Here is a 25,044-nt window from a genome sequence, read left to right on the forward strand (position 1 = left end):
ACATTTTCTTGCCAGGAATTTTTATTGAAAACTTCATAAAATTTGAAGTAAAAACAAAAAATAATTAAATTATTTTAGTTACTTTAGTCAACTCCATTTGTCACAATAAATTATACTGTAAATAATTGACTAATAATGCACACAGCCAGCGTACAACTGGCTGCAATGCCATACCCCACTCCCTGATCTCTTCCTCTTTAACCCAGCAGCCCTAAGGTTATTAACGTCATTTTACTTGAATTATTCCCCACCCATTTGTCCCTTCTCCTTCTCATCCTGTCACTCTTTCGTCCCTTCGCTTCTCGAATTACCAAAATTACCCCTACCTTTTTTCCCTTTTTACCTCTGGCGGGTTTTCAACGTCTAATTCCTACTCCTGACATTTTTTTTTCCTTCCACCTTTCGCCATCCTCTCCGGTCGGCTTCTGAGTAAAAGTGACCACTTTCTCTCTCACGCACTCACACACTATCTCTTTCTCTCTCTACCTACATATATGCTCACATATTCAGCTGAGAGATAGAGAGAGGGATACACACTCACTCGCTCTTTCTCTCCTTGTATGCAGATGCACACCCACTCCGAGGTGATACAGTCACTTTCTCTCTCTACACGGAGAGAATGAATGTGGATGAATGAGCAGCATTGATTGGAAGCCAAGTTTTTTAAGGTATTTATTCAACTATTCTTTTATGGTTTGAAGAGTGATGAAGAATGATGAATGGAGGCAATTGCGATGATGGAATTATTTGTGAATTAACAAATTGAAGATTTTCAGGCTCATTCTCGGAGATCTCTGCTCGAATTCAGCCCAGCTGATCGGTTCGGATTGAAGTGAAGAACGGCGAAGAGATGAAGTCGACTACTAGGCTTGACTCGGCTGTATTTCACCTCACTCCTACTCGAACTAGGTGAAGGTTTTTGCTTTTTGGTCAGAAGTTTCGAAATTTTTATTTGCATGAGCTTATTTCCTTTTGATGGGTATTTGATTGGATGACGTGGAATAAAGAATTTTTGCTGATGAGTTATTAACTTTTTTGGTCTGTTATTGTTTGGAAAATTTCGGCATGTATTTGCAATGATTTTCCCGAACTAAATGAATACGTACAGGCTAAGGATTCCTCAAATTTGAGTTATTTTTTGCCCAATATATAGTATATGCCTCAATAGTGTGTTTTTTTGACCCCTCCTTTGTGCAAAGCTTTTAAAATTTGGTCCGATTAATTCGGTTTTTTACCGATATTATTGCATTATGAAACAATGCATAATTCCTTGAACTTTTAAGTCTTTTCTTCATCTTTTGATTCATGTGAATGAAAATGCTTGTAAAATAAAAAAAAGAATGATATTAAGTATTTCTGGTGATTTTGATTGAGAAAAGTTCTTAATTTGGTTTGTAAACTATTGGTGAAACGAAAATGTAACAGCTTTATTAATTCCCTGCGGCCTCCATATTGAGATGAGACAAAGCTACCTCTCAGGAGAGGTTGCACCTGACTTTTTCTGGTTGGTCAATGAGAGTCAATATTACTGTCTAGCTAAATTTGTGACTCATTCACTTTGGGGACATTATTTCATTTATCTTTTGTTCTTTTACAACTAGTGAGCAGGAATCTTAACGATTTTTAATTAGTAAAGAGAACGAAGAACAAAAGCAAACAGTGTAAGCTGGTTTGTAGTTTCTTGTTCTGCTGCATTCTTCAGGCTGCAGCAAAGCTCCTATTCATTAGTCAATGCTATGTTATTGCTCCTATAATTTCTATTGTGCCTACTTTTATTTGTATTTTGCTGTCATGTACTTTTCAATACTGATAACTTGTTGCAGTAAAGACATGAGGTAGTTAAATTGTGACTTTTGACAGTTTCTGATGCAATTAACTGCTTTTATCAGGTGTGATTTGTTTATTATTGCGAATGGAAAGAAGGAGAAAATTGCTTCAGGTTTATTAAATCCGTTTCTTGCCCACTTGAAGACTGCACGAGATCAGATTGAGAAGGGTGGTTATTCTATTGTGCTTGAACCAGAGCCGCAAACTGATGCATCATGGTTTACCAAAGGAACAGTGGAAAGGTTTATATCAGTATCTGATAATATCTCGGGACTTTTCTATTTTACAAATTGCTGGCATAACAGTGATGTCTACTAACATGACTTGTACTTTTTGTCTTTCCGCTTGAACTACTCTTCCTGTCCTGCTGCCTTTTGGCTGTGAACGAATATTGTGTCATGATACAACTAACTTGCAATTGATGATACAAATGTTACTTATGAGATTAGAATTTGGGTAGGGATAAAACGATTGTATAGGTCTTGTATCCGATTGGGGTGAACTTTATTCAGGCTGGTGCTTTCAGTTACTAAAGAAACTGTTTTTAACTGATGCTTTCTCTGCTTCTGCAAAATATTCGGTGTGGAAAAAGAAGTTTGATGCGGCAAATAAATTTACTGCAAGCTTTTCAGTTTTATTGTAACCCAACAAATTACCAAACCTGTTAGGCCATTATCTTTGATGCTAGCTTATGTCGCGATCCTTGCATATGAATAGGATCATTAAGTAAAATTGAATGGTATTATTATCTCTTCACAGGGCACGAAGTTGTGTCATTCTTGGGCCTTGTTGCTTGGAAGGATCCAAGATTTCCATTTTTTGTTTTAGTACTGCAGAGCTAAGATGTCTTTATGTTTGAGTTGTAAGAACCTTTTTTTTTTTTCCCAGAAGTGATTTCATGTTACCTAACAAGATAAAGCCATTCCTCTTGGTATGGTGGTATCTGCATTCTGTATTAGCTACTTGCTCGTGTAGATAATTTTAATGCTGATGAAGCTGTATATACTCGTGGATCTAACCTCAATCTTCAGTTTTCAGTTATTCAAATTCTCATTCTGATTTAATCCAAAGAGAAATCATCCCTGCTTAGTTGAAAATTGACAATACTAGCATAGATGGTTGTTAATGTACTGAGACAAGCAAGGAAAACAGCATCTCTGTTAACGTCTCTCTTACTACTGCAACAGTACTAATATCAATCACATAGTGGAAATGATATTTGTTGCTTTAAAATAGGTTTGTTCGTTTTGTGAGCACTCCTGAGATCTTGGAAAGGGTGCATACTGTAGAGTCTGAGATCTTACAGATTGAGGAAGCAATCACCCTCCAAGGAAGCAATGATGCAGGGCAGAAAATGGTAAGCATCTTCAATTAGAATGTCCTGTCTTCTGGCCATCAATTAGTTTATTCATGTTGTTGTGTGTTTTGTAGGTTGAAGACCACGAAGTGAAGCCTTTAAAAGCTAATGAAGGTATTGCCTGAGGACAATAACATATTCCATGTGTTTGTATGTAATTGATAGTCCATTTCCCGTTTCGCCTTTTCTTTGCATCTTGGATCATTTGGTTTTGTAAGCAGTTTGCATCAGCGGTTCTGAATTCATATTTTTGGTTTCTTTCTTGTCCTTTTGTATAGTGATTTTGGTCTTGTACCATTGACTAATAGTTGATAGGACAAGGCATTGATTTGCATGTCTAAAATTTTGACAGGTTCCAAAAGCAGTCCAGACCTAAATGATGAGAAAGCAATTGTCTTATACAAGGTACTTGTCATTTGCCACTTACACCAAATCCACCATATGTTGTATCTCTAAATCATAACCATTGTGTTTCTGGCAGCCTGAGGCAACTCAAGCTCAAACAAGCGGTGAATACACGCAGGATGGAAATTCAAAGTATGTCTACTGAAAATTACATGTCTGAATTGCATAAGTATATATCAAATAATGTTTACATGTTGTGCAAATATTAGTCGTGGGACTTCTCGATCAGGTTAGATTGAACTTAATCCAGTACCTATGCTGCATTATTCTGGTATGTGATTATTTGGAAGTAAAGAGAAATTTTGTCAGGTTGTGGAACATATACTGCTAATTAAAGTCCTGAAATAAGTGCGTGGCTTTCTGACATTAAAAGAAAAGCTATAAATTTCTTTGGATGAATCTATTGATTTTTAAGTTAATCTCTTCACAGAGTTGAGCTTTGTTTTCAATATTTAATCACATTTTTGCATATCTCTCAGAATAACGTGCCGGGGATGAAAAGATCTATTATGTGCTTTAGTCTTACTGTAGTCAATTTTCTTGTTCAACAGAGTCCAGCTTCTGAAAGTCCTAGAGACACGCAAACAAGTGCTGCGCAAAGAACAGGGTATGGCTTTTGCTCGTGCGGTGGCTGCTGGTTTTGATGTTGATGACATGGCACCACTTGCATCATTTGCTGAATGCTTTGGTGCTTCACGATTAAAGTAAGCAATTTTTGTCTCATTCTTTCTGTTCCCTCGCCTTCTGCATTATCATTCTTCTGGTTTTTTAGTTATGGCAAGTCATTAATAGGACATTGACTGTCAAAGGGCTATGTTCCCAATTATTATATTCCAGCAGCATCTGGTCTTTAGAGTTGATTATTCTGGTATTATGCTAATTCTGTGCCAGGGATGCATCCTCAAAATTCATTAATCTGTGGAAGAAAAAGCATGAGACTGGGCAGTGGGTAGAAATTGAAGCAACAGAAGCATTGTCTGGCCGATCGGACTTTTCTGCCATGAATGCCTCTGGTATTGTGCTTTCCAGTATGGGTAACAAACAGAATGACTTCAATAATGAGTCAGCTTCCGAAAATAATGAGAAATCGGGTGTAGATATCAATTCGGGTAAATGTTCAATCTTGGTCCCTATCTAGATGTTTCATCTCGCTCTTTTACCTGTTGCTGTGATTCTGTTTGGTATTTTAACTGTTAAACCAAATGGCAATTGTCTGTGAATTATCTAGCAGCAAAAAAATCTCTTTTTTTTTTCTTTGTATTTCATTAGTTTGCACACTTTTTTAACTCGATTGGGATGTTATTTACTGCTTTCGCCTCGAAGTTGTTGCCGAATTCAAAGTAGTTCTATTTTTCGTTCACAATTAAATGACATTCACGTTTATTTGGTCCCTAGGTGAAAAACCTCCAATGAATCACCAGCCTTCATTCAGTCAACAAGATTATTTTCAAGGCCAATTTCCGCATCCAATGTATCCACCTTGGCCTATGCATTCTGCAAATGGTTCCATGCCAATGTTTCCGCCATATCCTGTGCAGGGGATGCCCTATTATCAGGCTTTTCCGGGTGGTATTCCCTTTTACCAGCCACCTTATCCACCTATGGAGGATACTCGATTCAGTGCTAGTCCTAAGAATAGACAGAAAAGGCAGTCTATGGATGATAGAGATGACAATTATGAATCCGAAATTTCAGACATGGACACCAAATCAAGGTTGCAGGAGAGTGGAGACTTGGATAAGGAAGGTTCACAGCATCTTCAATCACGGAAGAAAGATGGACGATCTGGTAAAAAGCAGTCAGGTGTTGTTGTCATCCGAAACATTAATTACATAACCTCTGAAGCAAAGAACTCTACTGGCGATGGTTCAGAATCAGAAGCTGATTCTGAAAGTGGTATAGATGATGAAGATTATCAGGCTGACAATATTGGTGCATATTGTACCAAAACTTCAAGGTCATCAAAAAGAAAAGGGGATCATTCCAAGTCAAAAGCTGAACCAATTGACAATAAAGAAGAGAGTATATTTGAAAAGGATACTGATGGTGGGCACTGGGCAGCATTTCAAAATTTTCTGTTGAAAGGTGCTGATGAAGAAAATCATACTTCCAATGAAGGCATGTTTGCAAAGGAAAATGCTGGCAAGGCGCGAAGACGACAAAATACTGTTATTGATGATCCTTCGGGTCTTGTTGGGAGAGATTCAAATGAAATACTAGATAGGAGAATGACTTCAGTCCATGAAGGTAATGGATATAGAACTCGCATTGGCAGAGGATCAAATGATGAAGGTTTGCTTTCCAGAGGAGGATATAACGATGCAAGGGGACTCGATGATCCAATGGATATGCAATATGCAGAGACAAAAGGAAGAAGGTTCATCTCTAGGACTTCAAATGATGATTTTATGGTTGGCAGAAGAGAAAAGCTTTCAGAACGACACAATTCTTCAGATCCATTAGCAGTTAATGAATTTGAACATGTGAACAGTAAGTTGCATGGAGAGTCATCCTGTGGTATCAGAGATGAGTCTTTCATAGTACCATTCAGGTCAATGGCATTAAATCAAGCTGTACCAGAGGGTAGAACTGCTATTGATATGGATTCTGAGCTTCCATCTTCTTATCAAAATTCTGAGAACCTTTCTAGTGGTATTAGGAAAACAGTCAGCTATGAGCCAGATGACATGAGCCTGATACCAGAACGTGGCACAGAGAAAAGGTCTGTTGGATATGATCCTGCTTTGGACTATGAAATGCAGGTCTCCAAGGAAGGTACTGCTACACTGAATAAAGGTGCAAAGGCAGCTTTGAATAACGTCAAGGCAACTACTAAAAAATCAGAGAAAACCCGGAGCTCTAAAGGTACTTCAGGAACTTTAGATAAGGAAAGGACTGGAGGACCTATAAGAAAAGGAAAACCATCAAAGACAAGTCCTTTAGAGGATGCACGGGCACGTGCTGAGAGGATACGTGCCTTCAAGGCTGATATCCAGAAAATGAAGAAAGAGAAGGTACAATTGATTCTGATTGACAGGATACTGTTAAGTATCAAATTCAAGGTCGAGATAGGTGTAAATAGTTGTTACTGATCTTGTTCAGCCATCTATTCAAGTTTGCACTTGCAGTATTTTAAGGAAGTTAACAAAACAACTGGAGAGTAACGATGTATCTAAAGATTAATTTTACAATTGTCTTATGAAAATGGCAATGTGGCAGATAAAATTCTTGCTCTGTGTTTGAAACACAGTTTCTAATATGAAGACCATGTACTCTCCAAGTGGTTGGTTAAGTTCATGTATCAGTGACTTTTTCTGTTTGCCTGTACCTGAAAGCTTATGCTACTCTCCTTCATTTTTTTTTCTACAATACATTTAATAGCTTTGCAGACTTTTGTTTTATTAGAGTTTAACATATGTATCTTGACAGGAGGAGGCAGACTTAAAGCGGCTTGAAGCTCTAAAGTTGGATAGGCAGAAAAGGATTGCTGCAAGATGCGGCTCTACCTCTGCTGGTTCAACAGCACCATCACTGGAAACAAGAAAACTGCCAACCAAACTTTCTCCTATCTCTCATAGAGGATCCAAGTTCAGTGATTCAGAGCCTGGGTCATCGTCACCTTTGCAGAGATCAAAAGTCAGAACGTCTCTTGTATCCAATGAGTCTCGTAAAGCCTCCAAATCCAGTAAACTAAGTGAAGGTGGTCTCTTTCCTGGAAATAGATTGACAAGATCAGCCTCATCATTGTCTGACCCAAAGAAAGATAGCAGTGGGGTTACTCCTGAATCAAAGACTTCCATGGCCCGGATTAGAAGATTATCGGAGCCAAAAACTGTTGGCAACCATTCTTTAACTTCAACAAAGGTACAAAGTGCTGAGAGAGTATCAAAGCTGAAATTATCTGATGAGCCTGACAGCACAAAAATGTCTGCTATTATGAACCTTGACAAAAGAAAGGCTGCAACTCTTCCTGAACTTAAGCTGAAAACAACCAAGGGGCCGTCCAATGTTGTCAACAAGAAGTTGCTACTTCCTAAGGAAACAAGGAACATAGATGAGGCCAAGCCTTCAGCAACTTCTGGAAGTTCTGAGTTTTTTGTGAGCAATGTCACATTATCTCAGCATACGGAAGCAGATGATTACCCAATTGTCGAGAAAAATGTTGTTCTTGAAAATGACAAGCCTTCTCTTCCTGTTCTAAATGCTTCTGGAGCAAAAATTGAGATTTCTCAGTTTGAAAGTCCTGGCATGCTGGATCAATCTGAAAGAGTATCCAATTATGCTGCAATTCGTGCACCACCATCCCTCAGCAACATGGTTGATGAAGCTCTCATACCTGGTCCATTGCAAAGGCAATCCAATTCTAATGAGGTAGTATTTGAAAGTCAGAACTCTGTTTATATATTTTTTTTTACGATGCACAGTTGAAGTGGCTGAGGATCTTAAGCAGTCAATATAATCTGGTATGGGAAAGGGGAAAAAAAGAAAAAAAAAAAGCAATGATCAAAAAACTGTAATTGCAAAAGTATGCAACACGTACATAACTGATGCATTTTTTGCGGAAAATTTTTATTTATTATCCCAATATAACATGGCTTTGATAGAGTCAGGAAGTTTTCGTTGTCTATTATGGGTTCTTTACAGTTATGATTTGATAATATAGTTCTAGAAAGTAAACTACAGAAGGTTGAAACTGTTTACTAATGATTTCAGTTATTATTTGTTGCATTTAGAGTTACCGATTTTCTCTAGACGCTTTTACACCTGCCATATAATATGTGGGCTGTATGAATTTTTGTTTCTTTTTTTGTGCGATAATCAGGTGAACACCAGTCGTGTGGAGGAATCATCCAAAAGTTTGGAAGTTAGTGCTGCTGAAAAACCTTACCATGCCCCTTTTGCTCGAATCTCCTCTTTGGAAGACCCTTGTACTCGAAATTCTGATTATGGTAAAGCATTCCCGACAAGCTCAGGAACAACTACAGCTGCTAAAGCTTATGTGGTTAATGAAAAATCACTACAAATTGAGACCATTCCAGAAGCTTTAGCAAAAGTTCAAGTAAAAGAGTCACCAAAAGGGCTTAGAAAGCTTTTGAAGTTTGGAAAGAAGAGCCATAGTACAGCTGCAGGCGATCAAAGCCTCGAATTAGATAATGCGACTAGCAATGGTTTTAAGCCACATAATAATGCTTCATGCACAGGGTCTGGTGAAGGTATTGCATAGTTCCTACCTTTTATACAGTCGATTTGTGTCTAGAAAATTTTGAGACTCTTGACTAGGATGTCCATTTAACAATGACAACTACAATATTCTAAGGAACATCTGGTCCTTGCATCAGTCTTTAGCAGATGAGTCCAGAAGTATTAGTATGTGCATCTCCTTCTGTTGTGGAAAATCACATAATCATGGTTAAGTCAGTCTGACTTAAATTAATCTGCTAACTGACCACATTTAACATACGTGTTTATTGCAGTTCATACGTTAAAGAATCTAATTTCGGAAGACGAAACTCCTACATCGGGCAATGCTTCCCAGAAATGTAAGTCCATTTACAACTTACACAAAAATCCTTTTGCTGTTTACATCTTTGGAGATCGTGGAATGTGTATTTGACAATCTTTCTTCGCTGCAGCTTCTCGCCATTTCTCTTTGTTGTCGTCATTTCGTAGCAAGACAGGTGAAAAGAAGTTGACAACATGAAGAGGAGTCTCAACATCGTTGCTTTCAGTTTTGTTGTGTCATCGGCTCTTTCCTTTAAGAAGTTTTGTTGTATAAATGGATCCTTGTAAATTCTCAGGCCTTAACCTGAACATCCAGATGGTTGATTGCATTGCAACTTTACTCTCGTCTTTTTCGTAAGTGAATTGTTTGAGATTCATTTGCACTTCATTGTGTTAAACAGGAACTCGAAATGCACAACTCTCCCTTAATATCCCTTTCCTTCTCTCTATTTATTGCGCTGTGCCTAAATTCTTAACCTCGTGGATTTTTAGATGACAAAGTGGATACTTTTTCGGCGTAATATCGAGTGGAACTAATTTTTGACGTCTGTGTCTTATTATTATGCATATAATGAAATGACTGATTACAAAGGCTCTTAATTGAGCAGCCAGTCTATTAGCCGATGGAATTTTGTTCACTGTGGTTGAGGATTCATTAAGCATAGCATTGAAGATATTACGTGAGAAGTATCTATAAAAAAGATCCCGAGTCCTTTTGGTTGTAATTTCCAGTACATGGTTTATTTCATGAGAGAACTCTCCGATGTGGGCTTAACGGTGATGATGGTGGTAGTATTGCAAAATGGAGTGATATCTCGACGAAAATAAGCCTGTGTAGGTGTTAACTTGGTGTGTGAACTTAGTTTGTTTTTAAATTCACTTTTATTTCTATTATTCATTAATTCTTATTTCTATTATCCATTAATTGTTATCTCTATTATCAACTGGCACACAAATCCTAGTCAATCAAAATTACATCCCTTCAATTCTCACGTTCTCCCTTGCTAGCGGCTTTTTTACTTCCAATTATACATGTTTTTGTATGATACACTTTTTATTACATATTATATAAAATAGTTATATTCACTTGTACTATTTTTGTGATTCTTTCAATTAAAAATATTTTTTGACAAGTTGCACACGTATTGAGTGTGCCTCAATAGCTAGTTATGATAATGGAGGACTGCTATTGGGTGTAAATTGAAAGGGGAAAAATGATATGTTAGATATGGTATTACCTGCTTAATTCCTGAATCACAAAGGATGACTTGTCCTCCTTTTAATTATATTGTCATTGATCCTTCACAAATATCTTATTTTAATCCTTCATTTTTTTAATTTCAATAACTAATAATAGGGTAAAAAATAAAATAAAACGACTGAAAAAGGCAAAATGTGAGAAACAAATAGAATTTTTAATGAATTTTTGTTTTTTTAATTATATAGTGTTGTTTTAACTTACTATATTTTGTATTTTTATCATGCTATTAGTTATTAGAACTCAAGGTCAAGAATGCCCTGCTATTAGTTATTAGAACTTGTGGAAACCAAAAAGGAGTTAAAATAGAATGTTTGTGAAGGGCAAATTATAATATAACGAAAGGTATCATAGGAAATTAGATAGAGGATTTTTATTTTTTTTAATTTTTGGCAAGACACTAGATGCGAGATGCATGTAATTTCCTTTCATACCGATATACATTGGAACCCAAACCTCTAGATGAATTGAGATCTTTATTTTTGAGAACTCTGTACTTTGCATGCTGCACCTTAAGCAACAAATCTCTTTAAAGAGAAGAAAACATATTCAACAACAAAAGACTAAAAGAAACTGAAGTTTATGCAGCTTCCTAAAGATGCTACTTGAAACTGAAGTACATGGAAATGACAACAACAAAAGACTAAACAAAAATCATCCCATCCTATAGAAGGCTATATAGTACATAAAATCTTAGCTATTCGATTGTTGTCATAATCATATGACTACCCCAACTATTCCAAGAACAGAAAATAGCGTACTGATAATCAACCACTTAGCATCTCCTGTGAGGGGCAAATAGAAACGTTGCATGAATCAAATGATACTTAAAAGGGTTAAAAAAACACAAGCATGGTCAAAATAAACAAATTTTATATTTGAACTTCTTCTCCTATGGTGTAAATACTCCAAATAATCTTTTAACCACAAATAGTCTCACCTTTGTCTCTACATGTGGCAGCTGAACTCTGCTGGGAGGAATCTGGTAACTCATTTCCAAGCTTCGAACAGTTATTTCCTAGTGCACCTAAACAAAATTACAATAGTTGACAACCCAAAAGTTTCTCCCAAAAAAGAGTCAGAACATCCACTGTCTTGAGTATAGATATGTATTATTAAGAGCATTTTGGACTTTGGAGTATATTCTTACAGTCATTATAGCAGGGAAGTCCAGTGTGGTTGTGTAGATTGTAGTAACCCTCTTCACATTCACAGCTATACTTGAAGAAAGAGGTCCTATTGCATGTCCCGCCTCCACAATCAATCCAATGGCACGCTAAAAGAAAGCCCCCCAAAACAAAAAGGTAATTTAACTTGTGAATAATAATCCAATCACTAATTTAGTAAGGCAGTAGAAAGTGTTGCTAAAAAAATAAAAAAAGAGGGAAAGTTGAAATTGCAATTACGGTCGAAGGCTGATGTAGAGGGCTTCTCTGTTTGTGGAGGAAGAGGAAATTGTGATTCTAAACAGGTCGAGTTCAGGGTACCTAGTGAAAAAAAAAAAGAAAAAGAAAAAATCCATATCAGAATGAGTTAAAAAAGCAAAAAAAATCAAGTATAGTAAGCATTTTACCAGTTAAGCTGCATTTTCTAGTCACCATTTATTTTCGTTTGCATTTTTATTTTTTGCATGCCACTGAATTTAACAAATCTATTCAGCCAATCCCTCAAGCTTAATTATATTAGTTTATGAAGCCCTTTACCATATATCTTGTGAATAAATAAGCAAGCTTAAAAAGCCTTAAATTTGCTTTTTTTTGAACCAAAAAAAAAAAAAAGATTGGACGGAAACTCACAGTTGGGAACCACACAAGGCAGAAACTTGAGATCATCAACATGAAATAGAGGTAGACTTGCTTGCTTCCAACCATCATCACATTCACATACAAAACCAAGAGTGCTGTTTTGTGAACGTTTGCAAGTACCCTTTCCACATTCCATCTTATCGCATAGAGCATCTGTACAAGTATAAAATCAAGAAACACCAACAGAAATGTAGACGCTTGATATCGTTCAAAATATATGACAAATATGATAAAGGGTTCATCTCTAACATACCAAAGATTGGTGAAAATATGTTTCTTGCAGCACACCAAGGCTGTAGAATAAGAACGATTGCACTAATGAAGATTGCATGCGTATGAAAAGAAGCCATGTTTCAAAATGGTTTTCTAACAACCAGATTTGTGATGAGATGAAAGAAGAAAAATATGCCTAATTATTTATAGCTCAAATTTTAGTGACTACATTTATCCATATCAGAATCTTGAATTGTTATTTGGACTTGGTAGATTTGTTGGTGGAAGTGTTTATAGTTTTTAAATTTTTTATACCGTTTGGGTTTTTTTTTTTTGGAAGTTTAAGTTTGTAACTCCTAGTCTCCAATGGGAGTTGGACGTGGCTGATTTTACTCTTAACAGTATAAGATACTCTTAACATTAAACTCGCCTTGTAGATAGGTTAATTTTGTTCAAACCTCTAATCAATTTGAATTCGGAATCAAGATAATGAACTAGTTAAATCAGTTTAATTGTTTCTTATATGCTTATTTTTTCGATTAATCTTTATCATCAATTACAGTAAATTATGGGAGAATAGAGCAATTTTTCAATCGAAAAGTAGTACTGCAATCTTTTTTTCTTTTTTTTTAGCTCTGGGAATGTTTTGCCAATCTTGTCATCCGTTGGTAAAGCTTTCATGTGATTAAGGGTTATACGTTTTCTCGTACTATCATGGATTACAATAAATTATTAACCTTCAAAATGGCTTTAAAAACGTTGATTTCAGTCTTTCATTTTACATTAATTAACATGAGGTCCTTGCCTCTAATCCCACTGATGCAACCTATTGAATTATCTTATCAAGGAAAGTTTAATGTTTGTATCTCAGTTACATACTTAAGATGGGCAGCTGCAGCTGTACCAGGACAACAAAAATGCAGTCATCTTTGTAGTTGGTCTAAAATTTTTCTTCAGAATCAAACCAAAAGCAAGGAACTAAGGAAAAGATTTGAAAGTTTGAATCTTGGCCTATTTAATTAATCCATCAGGAGCTGTTGAGAATGTCTGTCTGCTGAAAAAAGTTGTTTGGCACTTCAATCATCTTTACAGTTTGCCTCAACGAGTACAAGAAACAAAAGTATTATGACTACTCGGACGTCGCAAATCAGTTCTCTAATTTCGGATTCTCTGCAGTTTGTCATGATGGAAATGGTGTTTCTGTAATAGAAGAGCAGCAATGTCAATCGAAACGAATGATCAAGCAAGAAATGTTGCTTCTGCTCATTCTTGTTACAGCCTCTTTTGCTAAGCAATCAGCAGCTTCCTGTGGATCTTCTATATGCCTGATAAGGTTAACAGCCTCCTGATGCTTCATCACCTGTTCACGGATGGTAGAAAGAATGATATCATCAATAATTCACTGAAAACAGGTCTAGCATGGGGAGAAAAACAAAAGAAATCAATTAGCTAAGAAACAAGTTCTATCAAAAAGTTATCTCAATGAAGGGAATTAGCTTTCTAATTACCTCCCATATGCCGATGCTCGCCAAGATTAGAAATTCCGTATCAGACTCTACTCTTTCAGATACCACCACGAGTTCTGAGCATTTATAAGATTTATTTGCTCTTGCATTGCCAGAAACTCGGCCTATTAATCGCGCTTTAACCCTGTGAATAGCACCTGAAGTGATTGGAATATGTCAGCCTATGCCTAATTTGATCCCAGAGCATATGATTTGGTAAAACACAATATAAGCTGGATTAAGTGTGTTGGTAAAGACAGGACATCAAACTAAAATCTTATTGAAAGCATGCCACATTTGTGATTTGCAATTCCTCATTTCTCGAACAATCGTAGTTATATATGATGATAGCTTTGACAGTTAAAACTAGAGCAGCATGGTGATGGCAGCCTAGATCAGCTGCTGTCTAGGTGCAAAATTGACAGCACTACTTGTCCAGCAAAGAAAGTGAATTTCTCAACTGAAGATTCATGCCTGGGATAAATTTTCGCGACCAACGTCTTCTAATCCCTCCTTGTTTTTCTCTGTTGATTTGATAAGCCTTGCCATCTCTACACAAAACTGCTTTATACTCCCCCATGTTAGCTATGACAAGCTTTTCCCCATTGATTACAATTGCCGTTGCTGAACTCACTTTCCATGCATCCTCTACCTTCTCTGCTTCTCTGATCTTTGCTCTAACATTCAAATGAGCCCTTTTTATGGCGTCCTCTGTCTTCTTCCTCATGTGGGACTGCAGCAAATAGATTTCTAATGTAAAATTTGATTCAAAGTAAAATAACAAACTGACAACTAACCGATAAAATGTTCTTTGTTTCAATCAATTTGTACTTCAATCAAAACCCATTCTTTTCACAATTAAGGGTCTTACTTGTGGGATGATAAACTTATGATTAATGAACTTAGACTGGATGGATTATGAATTCACAATCCCCTTTTTTTTCCTTTGTTTTTTTTTTTGTTCATCCTCTTAAGGGAAGAGGTAAAATACAACTTCATTTCCCTCATTTCCTCACAAGAAAACTACACATGCAAAAAATCAACAAAAATTTCGAAAAATAATTACTACCATAGTTTACCTCCTTCACCTTCTTGTCAAACAAATGTGCCTGAATGTACTTGCTGACTCCATCACCAATTCGTGCATCAAAAACTCCAAAGAACCACAATTCATTCTCTTGAATCTCTTCTCTTTGTACAACAACTTTGTCAGGTTCCAACTCCAAACCTCTACTCAGTGCTGCAACAAATGACCGATCTTCCGCTACATGATATCCATGTGATACTGCAGGCATCATCCATGAGGGCCTTTTTCCTCCGCTTGCTGTCTTTCCTTTGTCATCTCCCTCACCTCCCATTAGAAGTCTCCTCAGCCTAAATGTCTGTCCAAATTCAGGAATTAATATGCCACACAAAGTAACAATAATAATTTTCCATGTATGCAATACACATTGAAGCAGTCATTTCCTGTACTAGCATAACACAAACCAAGAACCATTGGGTAATGAATCAATCTGTATACAAATGTATGAGTAAATGATGGAAGATGATCACTAAAAGGAATTGGTTTTTACTTCAATTGAGCTATTCTAATTGATGGACGTTCCCAGTTATGGTTTGGAAAAAAAATTGTTTTTTTTTTGGATGGATGTTACACCATCAAAAGAGGAGTTGTTACTTTCCCAAGAATCCATTGATCAAGAATTTGGAGAAATCAAGAACTCAGAATTTTGTTCACACAGTTCTGGGAGTATAAATAAGAGGGATGGTTACCTTGAGCTTGAGATGAAGATCTAACAGCCCCATGTTTCTGTTGTGAGTGTAAATGGTAACGGAAAGTTCTGAAGAACTCCAATTTTGAATGAATAAGATGATGATAATAAGAAGATAAAACAGTAAAAATTTCAAAAGGCTGGTAAAGAAACGCGGGTCCCTGGGAAATGAAATAGTATTACTATTGTATAGGACTGCCAGCTACAGCCAGTGCTGATTAGCTTCATTATGGTTTTAGAGATAAAAATTTGAGGAACTTTTAATGTAAGCATTTTATGAGATTTGATATCAGTAGACAAATTTAATGCACTACTGAACTCAATGGTTAGTTGCCATTTTAGTGTTGGAGGGGTGCCATGGGGTGGTGGATGATTTTTTGTGAAGATGAAATCAATTTGGAAAAGTGTCTAAATACAAAGGGAACAATAAATGTGGATATATGTATTCATCTGGTAAATTTAATTTAATTTAGGCATACTAAGTTATTAAAAATAGGCACCAGTTAAAAAAATTCTTCTATTTTTATCAAATATTTTTTTCTGAGAAAACTTTGAAGGGAAGGACTAAATCCACACCCTATGCATTTGTTAGACATTGATGCCCTTAGCATTTATTAAATAAATTTTTTTTTTGTAATAATATGTTTTCTAAAGGCAAAAAATTCACACACTGATCTTTATGTAAGTTTTATATACAAATTTTTTTTCTTGTTTATTTCGTTTCAAAATTTATCTTTCTCTAAAGCTGCTTTAATTTCGTTTCTCTTTCCTATTATATATGATTTACCACCTTTATTTTGTTAAACTTTTTGAAACACTTACATAGAGGGGTGTAGATTTAGCCCCTCCCAAATTGGAATTAATAGATACACATCTAATGCTGTTGAATTGGAGTTTTTGATATAAATGCACAGCTAACAATCTTGGTAAGTTAATATGAGTAGAAATTTGCATTAATCATGCATGCTGTGCAAGTTTTGTACTTAATACTAGTAATAATTAGTAAAAACCGTCAGCAAGAAGGAGATAGGCCTTTGATGACTCCTATTAATGACTCGAGTTCTTTACCAAGCCCAGTACTATAGAGGTCCAGATTAATTTTCATCCTTTTCAGGGGATGAGTAGATTCTTAAACAAGAAACAAAACGGTTAGCCAAAAACAAGAAAAAAAAATGGTTTGGAAAAAAATACATCTTCAGATGTGTACTTCCAAATACCCCAGAGTAGGGATGCAAACGAGTCGAGTTTAATCGAATAGCTCGCAAGATTGCTCGGTCAAAACTCGAACTCAAATTCGTATTAATCGAATTCGAATTGGAGTTTGAGCAGCTAAAGCTACTTGATGAGTCGAATTCAAGTTTAATATGTAAAGGTCGAAAGCTTGTTGAGCTCAATCGAGTTTCACATATATATGTTTTTTTAAAATTTTTTTTATTTATAGTATGAAATGTCTATTTTGTCTCTTGTTTAAAATTATATAAAATATAAATTTATACTTTTTAATCTTGATTAGGCTCGATTGGGCTCCATAAGCATGAGTTTGAATAATGCAAAATAAAATCGAACTCGAACTCGAGTTTAACTCAAGATCTCGACGAACTCGAACTCGAGTAGTGCACCATGCGAGCTCGACTCGACTCAATTATCACTACGATACAAGCGAGTGTGCCACTAATGAATACTGAGCAATATTTTTTTTTTTTGGTAAAAAAAAATGTTTGGATGGATTCGTTTCCAATCATCACCACGGATTAGGGCATGCTTCAGGATTATAGGGCGCACACAATCTTTTGTGAGGAAGTGATCCGTTCTTACCAATCAAACCAATTTGTGTTGACACAAATAGTGAGCATGAAGATTATGAAAAAGTTCGCATAGACCAAATTTTTTGTTTTCAATAGTACATATGAAGATAGTCTATGAGAAAGTGACTCAAAGGTCATGACTTGGTTTTACAAGCCTGAAAATGTCATGGCTACATTCTGTTAGCCTGTATAAATTTTGGAGAGAAAATTCTCCTTTTTAGAAAAATAAGCTCTCAATAAGATTTCTAGAAAGTTGAGAATAAATGAAAAAAAGAATTAACCTTAAGATTCTATAGGAGTCAAAGGTGGCCTCATTTCACTTATACAATACCAAGGTCTATTTTTTCACCACCCAAAAAAGAATGTTATACTAAAAAAAATACCAAGGCCTTGTATTTTAATAACTTGTACCAGCATGGGGTGCTTTCGCTTGCAGTTAATTCCCCTCTATACCTACAGCTAAAAGATTATTTATACACTATTAGCAAAAAAAAAATTTTTGTTCATTGAATAATTAGCTTCTTTGGGTGTTTCTTGACAGTTGAAGAATACATTGCATATGACCTAATGTATTGAACTTTAAAGAATGACAGCTAAAGGACCTCCTGCTTACTTAAAATTCCACACTTAAATGTGGCCATCACTTTTCATTTTCCATTTGCATTTATACCATTAGCTAATGACAACTTTTAACGGTGTGGTTAATTAAAAATTCTAAAATTTTAAGAAGCCCATAATAATTAAGAGTCGAACGAGTGTTCATATTTTGAAATATAAATATAGGGTAATAATTATGGATTAATCTTTTATACACTATCTGTGTATACACTAACGGGATTAGATGAACGTCACATCATCTAAATTTGAATTTAAACATCAAATTTTGTATATGTGGCAGACCTGCAAATGTATACACTGTTAGTGTATACAAGATTTACCCAATAATTATTAATGCGTGAATTTATATTATAGATTAAATGTGATTTAGGTGTACTATAGAGTGTTCATTGGCTACTCATTAAAAAATAGAATAACTAAAACAAAATATTGCAGGTTACTTGATTGGCAAATTGAGGAGTTTAACAGACTCATTAGCTTGTATTGCCTATACTAAATCCACCTGTGATGATTGATTATATATTAACTTCAATACTAAACCAATACTAATATTAACGTTTGTTTTTAGACCTAATGAAAACTTTAATTTTTCATTTTTGCGAAGAAATCGACTTCTGTTCTTTTTTTTTTAAAAATGATTATTATTTTAAATTCTTATTGCCAGGAATCGCCGAATTGACTTCGGTTCTTTTCGCAAAATGAGGGGGAAAAAAGATTAAAATGAACAATTTTTTATTATTATTTGTTCTTCTAATTTCCTCTAAAACCCAACTAAAACCCTCTTTGGTTCCATTGAACAGAGAGCAAAACAATGGCGCTCTCTCATCTTCTTCGACCGAAATCAGTCTTAAAAATTGACAGATACGGTATCCAAAACGAAAACCCATCTGGAAATATGTCTTCTTTATTGTATTTTCTCTCCATTTCCACGTAATAATGCTGCCAAGATTATATTTTTTTTTGTCTCTTTTTATTTCACCATTTTAATGGGATTCTTGAAAATATTGCAGGATTTCCAAAACCCATAAGATGGTTCTCTTCCCAATCTTCTGATATTGAGCTTGGGAAGTCATCAAAATTGAAGAAAACGTTTATGCCAAGGGAAGAAAGGGCTGTGGCTGCAGAGTCTTTTGTAAAGAGGTAAAGTGTTCTTGTTTAGTACCAATCAACTGTTTATATTTCATCTTGGCTGAAAACAAAGAAGGGATAATTTCTTGTTCTTTTACTTCTTCTCACTTGTGCTAATTGGACTGAAATTGTGGTACTTGTGAGGAAATGTTTATGCATATGTGAGAACATAATTATGCTTTTCTGATTTCTCCATGTCGATAGACTTTAACGATTATAAGTCTTTCCTACCAATTGAAAAGTGCTAGAATATCAATGATGGAAAGGAGAACACTTATTGCCATTATTTCGTTGAGGCTACTGATGTTTGGGATGGGGCTAGGAAGAATAACATTAATTGATGGTGAACACTGTCGTGTTTTAGCAAACTTCAAAATCGGTGGCTAAGCGTGATAACCATTGAAGTGTAAGTTAGAGAAATTGCGATAGAATGATGATTTAGCCACGGAGGATTTATGTACATGGTCTTTTCTGGAATTGCGTGATTTGTTTCTTATGGAAATTGCTTCTGTACTCCGAGGGACTCTATTGTGCAAATGTAGCCTTATCCCTGGTTTTAGCCAAGGACATGGATAACAGAGGTGGAGGTAGCAGTTGCTTATGTTTCGATGTTGATATAGAATGGACGTCAAACTCTCACATATTCCTAAGGGTGAGATGTACTAAAATGGATTTGAACTTGAGCAGCAACAAGGCATTTCCTCCTGTGATTTATTCAGTTCAATGTGGAGTTCTTATATTAGTTGTCTGATTCTAATTGCTTGGCCCTAGTAAATACCCTCGAGGTGTATTTACCTTCCATATCTGAAGATCAATGAAAGTCTGGTTTTGCCTCATCTCTCCCCTTCTCTTAGCTATGTCTCCACTCCTTCAGGTTTCCTTTCATCATGGCTTAAATGTATAGTTGTGTGCACATGCAAGGATGAGAAAATGTACTGGATACACAATCTTCTGAAGTAGGTTCTAGGGCGTTGTTATAGTATAGACCTTGTTATACTTGGATTGACATCTCCTCCATTTACTTTTACAAATATATTGTTGTTCACAGGATATAAGAAATTCAAGTATGGGCACAGCACGGTTGTGTCAATTTATTCCTTTTTTTTTCCCCCCAGATTAAGCTCTTTCCAGTAGTTGATCATGTAAATGGGTAACGTGTTTAAAGCCCTTAAATGATCCTACTGGAATCTGACCATTAGGTGTTGTAATTGAACCTTTGTGGATTAATAATGGCCTTTGTTGAATTAGATAGGTTGACGTTATTGTAGTTTTCCTCTGGGAACAACTGAATAAATAATTGTTCAAGTGTAATTTGTTTGTAATATTTCCATTGAAGTTGGTTCAGCTTGTAATACTTATTCAGGGATGTGCATCAGGATAAGGAAATTTATTTTTCTCTTTTGCAATTCTTCTATTTTCTTTTTCTGTTCTGGGTTGGATGTGCGGGTTCGGGTCGTGCATTTCTCTCTATACAGCTTGTAGCTTTCTCTTTCCTTTTTATTTGTTCTATTCTCTACAACAGTAGCAGCCTTTCATATTAATTTCTTTTGTTTTCTGAACTCCAGTACTTTGAACTTGTAGGTACATGGAAACAAATCAAGGAGTCTTTCCCAAGGCAAGCCATATTCAAAATGAGGTGGGTGGATCATGGCACACTGTGAAAGCAATTCTTTGCAACATAAAAGATAAGATACTCAGAACTCCTGTATCGGATAATCACTACGTTATTGATGCTTCAGCTACTGCAGAAGAGACTGCATCTTCTGCATTCGTGACCTATCATTCTCTAGTTCATGACCATTCTGGCTCTGTAGTCAACACAGACCAGGTGCTACAACCTCAGGATAAAGATGTAAGTTTTGGACATTCTACAACAGCGGCAGCAGTGGATGCTTCTTCTGCTTTGATAGTTGAACCAACAGCCTCAGATGCTACTAATATGCATAAAACTTCTGGTTCATGTGAGCTTCAAACAACATCTACTGTTCAGTGTACAAATTCTGGATTAGACATTCATGCAAGTCAGACAGATGCATCAGAAAAAGTTGACGTTCGCTTAAGTATGAAATACAATTCTGAGAGCATGGTTCAACCGAATGCTGTTACAGATAATTCACAGCTTGAGTTGGATAGCCTATGCATACAACCTAAAGAATCAGTCTCAAACATGTCTGAAACTTCAGATAATGGTCATGTTTCAAGTTCTGAGAAGTTGTCTCACTTTGAACATGATAAAATGAATTCGACTGGCTGTCACAAGTGGCAAGAGAATAAAACAATGAGTTGTGTCCCATCTCCAAATTCGAGTGTTGAAATCAGTCCGAAGTCTACTTTACCTGATAATTCACAGAAGGTCGGCAGCCTAGCAGATATCTTTAAGAAGTTTAAAGATGATGCATCAGTTGCTGATGCCAAGAATGGAAAATTGGAATCTAAGGCATCACTCTCTAGCACACTTCTTAGTCATGGAAAAGATAGCAATTCACAAGTTGATGCCAAGAATGGAAAATTGGAATCTAAGGCATCACTCTCTAGCATACTTCTTAGTCACGGAAAAGATAGCAATTCACAAGTTGAGAGTCCTCAGGCATCACTCTCTAGCATACTTCTTAGTCATACAAAAGATAGCAATTCACAGCTTGAGAGTCTGTTCTCTTCTGATATTCTACTGCCAAGTAAATCCATTAATAAATGCCAGGATTTTCGTACAAATAAGTTGGTTTCTGGTGGATCTGAAAATCAAAGACCTGAAGGGGAAATGATTGGATCCAGCGTGACACAAACTGTTATTCCCAATATGGCTGAATCGTTCACTGGTTCTGGGAACTTTATGGGTTTTGGAGGCACGAAAAGAGTGAATAACCGAGTATCAGAGTTCATTACCAACAAAAAGAAAGATATTTCTATGCGCACTCTCTTTGAGCATTTAGAAGTGCCTGCACGGAAGAATGATACCACAAGATCTGAGATAAAGGAATTAGTTGAGAGGATCAAGGGGCTTGCAGGAGAGCCATCCATTTTAAGACAAAAGGATAATGTTTCTTCTTGTAAGACAGATGAAAATAGTCAGAAGAGCCAATTGGGGTTTCAGTCACTGGCTAGTTTCAACAATTGTGACAAGAAAGAAAGAAAGATGTCATCAGATTGCCATGCTGATCATAGAACAAGCAAGAATGACGACCCACTTATGGTACTACCTGTAGGTTCAAGGACTCAGGATGATGCAGGAAATAGTACAGGTTGCAGCAAGCAAAGAGGACATACACAATTTGCTGTTCTGATGGACAAAAAGGAGTTAAAGGAAATACAGAATAAATTCTTGGTAATGGAAGAGCTAGGTCAAAACAAGGCAGTAGTGAAGTTCCTGTCAACAGATGTGCAAGAGAATAATATAGTTAAGGCCTTCCAGCATTGTGGTGATATCTTGAAGGTTGAAATTTGGTCCTCTGAAGAGGATTTCTATAGGTCTGCTACCATCTATTTTAAGGTGAGTGGTCATTTCCTTTAGTAATTTTTTTTCATCTGCATTAGTTCAAAAGGTGGGTGCAATATGGATAAATGCCTAGAAGAATTCATAGCAAAATGAAATAGAATGTTTCTGAAGAGATTAGCTGCATTGGTGGTAAATTACTTATTCCACTGAGCATGGGAACAATTTGTTTTTTGGTGAATCGCCATTTATGAGTCCTTATACCTGCAATAGGGGGATGTGAAAAAACAGCTTTAGTCCTGTCATTGCCTTACTATTAATTACCAATTTCCTTATCACAACAGACAAGAGAAGGGTTGCGAAATGCTCTTGAAGAAACTGACATAATGGTGACAAATCGGAATGTCACTGTGGAAGCTGCTGCTTCTGCGGAAGACAAATCATACAGAACCTCCATCCCTAGTTTGATTGGTGACCCAGATGTCCCTGCAGGCTTGGTGAAGAATCCAACGAGGACTATCAAGATAACACAGTTGACCTGCGACATTAGCTCAGATGATGTAATTGCAGCTCTGACATCCTGTGGGAGCAAAGTTACTGGCTTCTTCTTAGGTGCACTTGATTCTGTAGCTTTTGTGGAATTTGAGGCGAGTATTCCTGTCCACTTGTAGTTTGTCATTGGGCATATAGCATCTGATAAATAGCTATTCATCTAATTGAATCTGTTATGTTTACAATACTGCACCATATTAATAGAGATAGAGCTTGGCAAAGTCTGCTGCATCTCTCTCTCTCTCTCTCTCTCTCTCTCTCTCTCTCTCTACATTTGAGTGTATGTTAACGTACTTGTAAACGTGCATCCTTGAAAGGTTTCATAGGAATATCATGGTAGAAATTGCTTTTGACTACTATCTAATTGCAAAGACTACAAATCATTCATCTCTCTGAGATGCAATTTTATAACTTAAATATGAATTTGGAGACAAACTGCAATGTATGTCAAATTGGCTCTTGATTTGATCTTCCATTATCATCTGATCATACACACTTGAATTGTAATTTTCCAGACAGAAGATGGCAAAGAAATAGCTCTTGCAAAACATTCTCTTGATGTACTGGGGAAGCGATTACAAATATCTCGAATTGATGCACCAAGAACGACGGCTGTAAGAGTTTTGTACAACCAGAGTGTAAAAGGAAGCAAGATTATTCAAGTGTGCAATTCTCTTGGGAAAACCAGGTTTGTCCGTATGAGAAGCCCAGGCATCATGGATATACACTTCAAGCTTGCAGAGTGGCCAAACATGTTAAAGATCCTAAACAGGTGATTTTATATGCATATAAAGTTATTATTTGTATTCAAGTGACACGCATGTTGCCTAATCATTATCCTTCTTTTGGATACCTAAGACTGAATGCAGTTGCAATAGATGGTCAAACATTGCTAGCTCAGCCTGCAAGTGTCTTCCCTCCGGATATCCTTCAAATTCTATGGAGCCATCCGGAGGAAAGAAAGCATGTAAAGACTGTGGTGCAAAAGCTGCTGCAAGAACTGGGGGAGGATGTAGTACATAAAGTTGGGCTTACTGATCTTGCAGACTTCTATTGAGATGGATGATTAAGAGTATCCTTACTAGGTTCTTGATTTTAAAGATGTTCACGTTCTCGACAAGTTAAAACTTTTTGGGATCAAGAGTAACTGATGAGCAACTGAATTTCCATAGTACAGTTTCCATAGTACAGTTTAGATGCAGGTAAAATTTTGTAGTACAGGGTTATCAAGAACATGATATTACCACCACTCCTACAATGTCTCAACCGTAATTAGAGCTTTTCTGTGGCAATCTTTTTAGTGTTATTTAGCGCATACGATTTAGATATCATGCTTTGATTTGGTATACATCTCTTTTGAAATTGAGTTGCACATTTGTAATTGGGAATTTGGGATCCTCTATAGCCAGAAAATGGTCAATTAGGCTAGCTAAAGTTGGATGATGATATTAATTGTTTCTCTGCTGTTTGGTGCTCTCTCCAACTTTTGATGGGATGAAGTATTTAAAAACAAAATGACCTTCAAGTTTTCGTTAAATATGAAGTTTGCAGATTATTTGTGTATAATATGCATTAAATTAGTAATGACGGTGCTAATGTTCTCTTGACTAATCCAGATTAAAGAAAATTTTGAGCTTTATGCTTGGAATAGCCGAAAGGGGCCTCAAGAAATTGACAATTCCCTTTTGGGGATCAATGATAAGGAGAATGTCTGAAAAGGCTTAGATAAGATTATACAAAAGGTATTCCCATTACCAAATATGATAATGTATTTATTGGGCGTTAAACGAGAGAATTAGCAAAAGTTCTATTCTAATCCGTGATAATCAAGAATCTTTCTTTCCTTCACAACTTGCAGATTTCCAAA

At 36.2% G+C, this 25,044-nt stretch overlaps 4 protein-coding genes across 5 annotated transcripts; 2 read left to right on the top strand and 2 right to left on the bottom strand.

Moving 5' to 3' along the window:
- The first annotated feature begins 510 nt into the window (after nucleotides 1-510).
- Nucleotides 511-9,525, top strand: LOC140003866 (COP1-interacting protein 7-like). Its single transcript, XM_072084528.1, has 14 exons — nucleotides 511-668; nucleotides 777-909; nucleotides 1,890-2,069; nucleotides 3,064-3,184; nucleotides 3,259-3,298; nucleotides 3,537-3,589; nucleotides 3,666-3,721; nucleotides 4,141-4,293; nucleotides 4,481-4,698; nucleotides 4,985-6,603; nucleotides 7,019-7,960; nucleotides 8,412-8,802; nucleotides 9,064-9,129; nucleotides 9,223-9,525. The coding sequence occupies exons 2-14, from the start codon at nucleotides 851-853 to the stop codon at nucleotides 9,288-9,290; spliced, it is 3,966 nt and encodes a 1,321-aa protein (XP_071940629.1). The 5' UTR covers nucleotides 511-668; nucleotides 777-850; the 3' UTR covers nucleotides 9,291-9,525.
- A 1,541-nt stretch (nucleotides 9,526-11,066) lies between these two features.
- On the bottom strand, nucleotides 11,067-12,504 carry LOC113735389 (uncharacterized). The gene is made up of 5 exons (XM_027262400.1): nucleotides 12,408-12,504; nucleotides 12,146-12,307; nucleotides 11,500-11,625; nucleotides 11,290-11,376; nucleotides 11,067-11,134 (listed from the first exon to the last, which is right to left on the bottom strand). Exons 1-5 carry the CDS (start codon nucleotides 12,502-12,504, stop codon nucleotides 11,067-11,069), a joined length of 540 nt encoding a protein of 179 aa, XP_027118201.1.
- A 943-nt stretch (nucleotides 12,505-13,447) lies between these two features.
- LOC113733785 (putative protein phosphatase 2C-like protein 44) lies at nucleotides 13,448-15,726 on the bottom strand. The gene is made up of 5 exons (XM_027259962.2): nucleotides 15,646-15,726; nucleotides 14,952-15,254; nucleotides 14,313-14,605; nucleotides 13,876-13,975; nucleotides 13,448-13,727 (listed from the first exon to the last, which is right to left on the bottom strand). The coding sequence occupies exons 1-5, from the start codon at nucleotides 15,676-15,678 to the stop codon at nucleotides 13,590-13,592; spliced, it is 867 nt and encodes a 288-aa protein (XP_027115763.2). The 5' UTR covers nucleotides 15,679-15,726; the 3' UTR covers nucleotides 13,448-13,589.
- Nucleotides 15,727-18,776: 3,050 nt separating this feature from the next.
- LOC113734306 (uncharacterized) lies at nucleotides 18,777-24,565 on the top strand. 2 transcript variants are annotated; one of them, XM_072084529.1, is made up of 7 exons: nucleotides 18,777-18,933; nucleotides 19,078-19,207; nucleotides 20,777-21,716; nucleotides 21,783-22,682; nucleotides 22,970-23,272; nucleotides 23,693-23,949; nucleotides 24,036-24,469. In XM_072084529.1, the coding sequence occupies exons 1-7, from the start codon at nucleotides 18,879-18,881 to the stop codon at nucleotides 24,232-24,234; spliced, it is 2,784 nt and encodes a 927-aa protein (XP_071940630.1). In that variant the 5' UTR covers nucleotides 18,777-18,878; the 3' UTR covers nucleotides 24,235-24,469. The 2 variants fall into 2 exon arrangements, with proteins under 2 accessions (XP_071940630.1, XP_071940631.1); XM_072084530.1 differs by having other exon boundaries at nucleotides 18,861-18,997; nucleotides 24,036-24,565.
- The last annotated feature ends 479 nt before the right edge of the window (nucleotides 24,566-25,044 follow it).

Source organism: Coffea arabica, chromosome 3e, assembly GCF_036785885.1.
Source record: "Coffea arabica cultivar ET-39 chromosome 3e, Coffea Arabica ET-39 HiFi, whole genome shotgun sequence".
NCBI classification, from domain to species: Eukaryota; Viridiplantae; Streptophyta; class Magnoliopsida; order Gentianales; family Rubiaceae; genus Coffea; species Coffea arabica.

What these genes read in the sequence shown, in the direction of transcription:
- LOC113733785 (XM_027259962.2), bottom strand. Translation starts at nt 15,678, where the DNA reads ATGGGGCTGTTAGATCTTCATCTCAAGCTCAAG. An exon ending in ATCTTCATCTCAAGCTCAAG is followed by an intron (nt 15,255 to 15,645) that starts GTAACCATCCCT and finishes GAATTTGGACAG; the next exon opens with ACATTTAGGCTGAGGAGACT. An exon ending in CGAGCATCGGCATATGGGAG is followed by an intron (nt 13,728 to 13,875) that starts GTAATTAGAAAG and finishes ATCCGTGAACAG; the next exon opens with GTGATGAAGCATCAGGAGGC.
- LOC113735389 (XM_027262400.1), bottom strand. Translation starts at nt 12,504, where the DNA reads ATGGCTTCTTTTCATACGCATGCAATCTTCATTAGTGCAATCGTTCTT. An exon ending in GCCTTGTGTGGTTCCCAACT is followed by an intron (nt 11,626 to 12,145) that starts GTGAGTTTCCGT and finishes GCTTTCTTTTAG; the next exon opens with CGTGCCATTGGATTGATTGT. An exon ending in TGCCACATGTAGAGACAAAG is followed by an intron (nt 11,135 to 11,289) that starts GTGAGACTATTT and finishes TGCCCCTCACAG; the next exon opens with GAGATGCTAAGTGGTTGATT.
- LOC113734306 (XM_072084529.1), top strand. Translation starts at nt 18,879, where the DNA reads ATGGCGCTCTCTCATCTTCTTCGACCGAAATCAGTCTTAAAAATTGAC. An exon ending in GCAGAGTCTTTTGTAAAGAG is followed by an intron (nt 19,208 to 20,776) that starts GTAAAGTGTTCT and finishes TTGAACTTGTAG; the next exon opens with GTACATGGAAACAAATCAAG. An exon ending in ATGGAAAATTGGAATCTAAG is followed by an intron (nt 21,717 to 21,782) that starts GCATCACTCTCT and finishes GAGAGTCCTCAG; the next exon opens with GCATCACTCTCTAGCATACT.
- LOC140003866 (XM_072084528.1), top strand. Translation starts at nt 851, where the DNA reads ATGAAGTCGACTACTAGGCTTGACTCGGCTGTATTTCACCTCACTCCT. An exon ending in CTCACTCCTACTCGAACTAG is followed by an intron (nt 910 to 1,889) that starts GTGAAGGTTTTT and finishes TGCTTTTATCAG; the next exon opens with GTGTGATTTGTTTATTATTG. An exon ending in GGCAATCCAATTCTAATGAG is followed by an intron (nt 7,961 to 8,411) that starts GTAGTATTTGAA and finishes TGCGATAATCAG; the next exon opens with GTGAACACCAGTCGTGTGGA.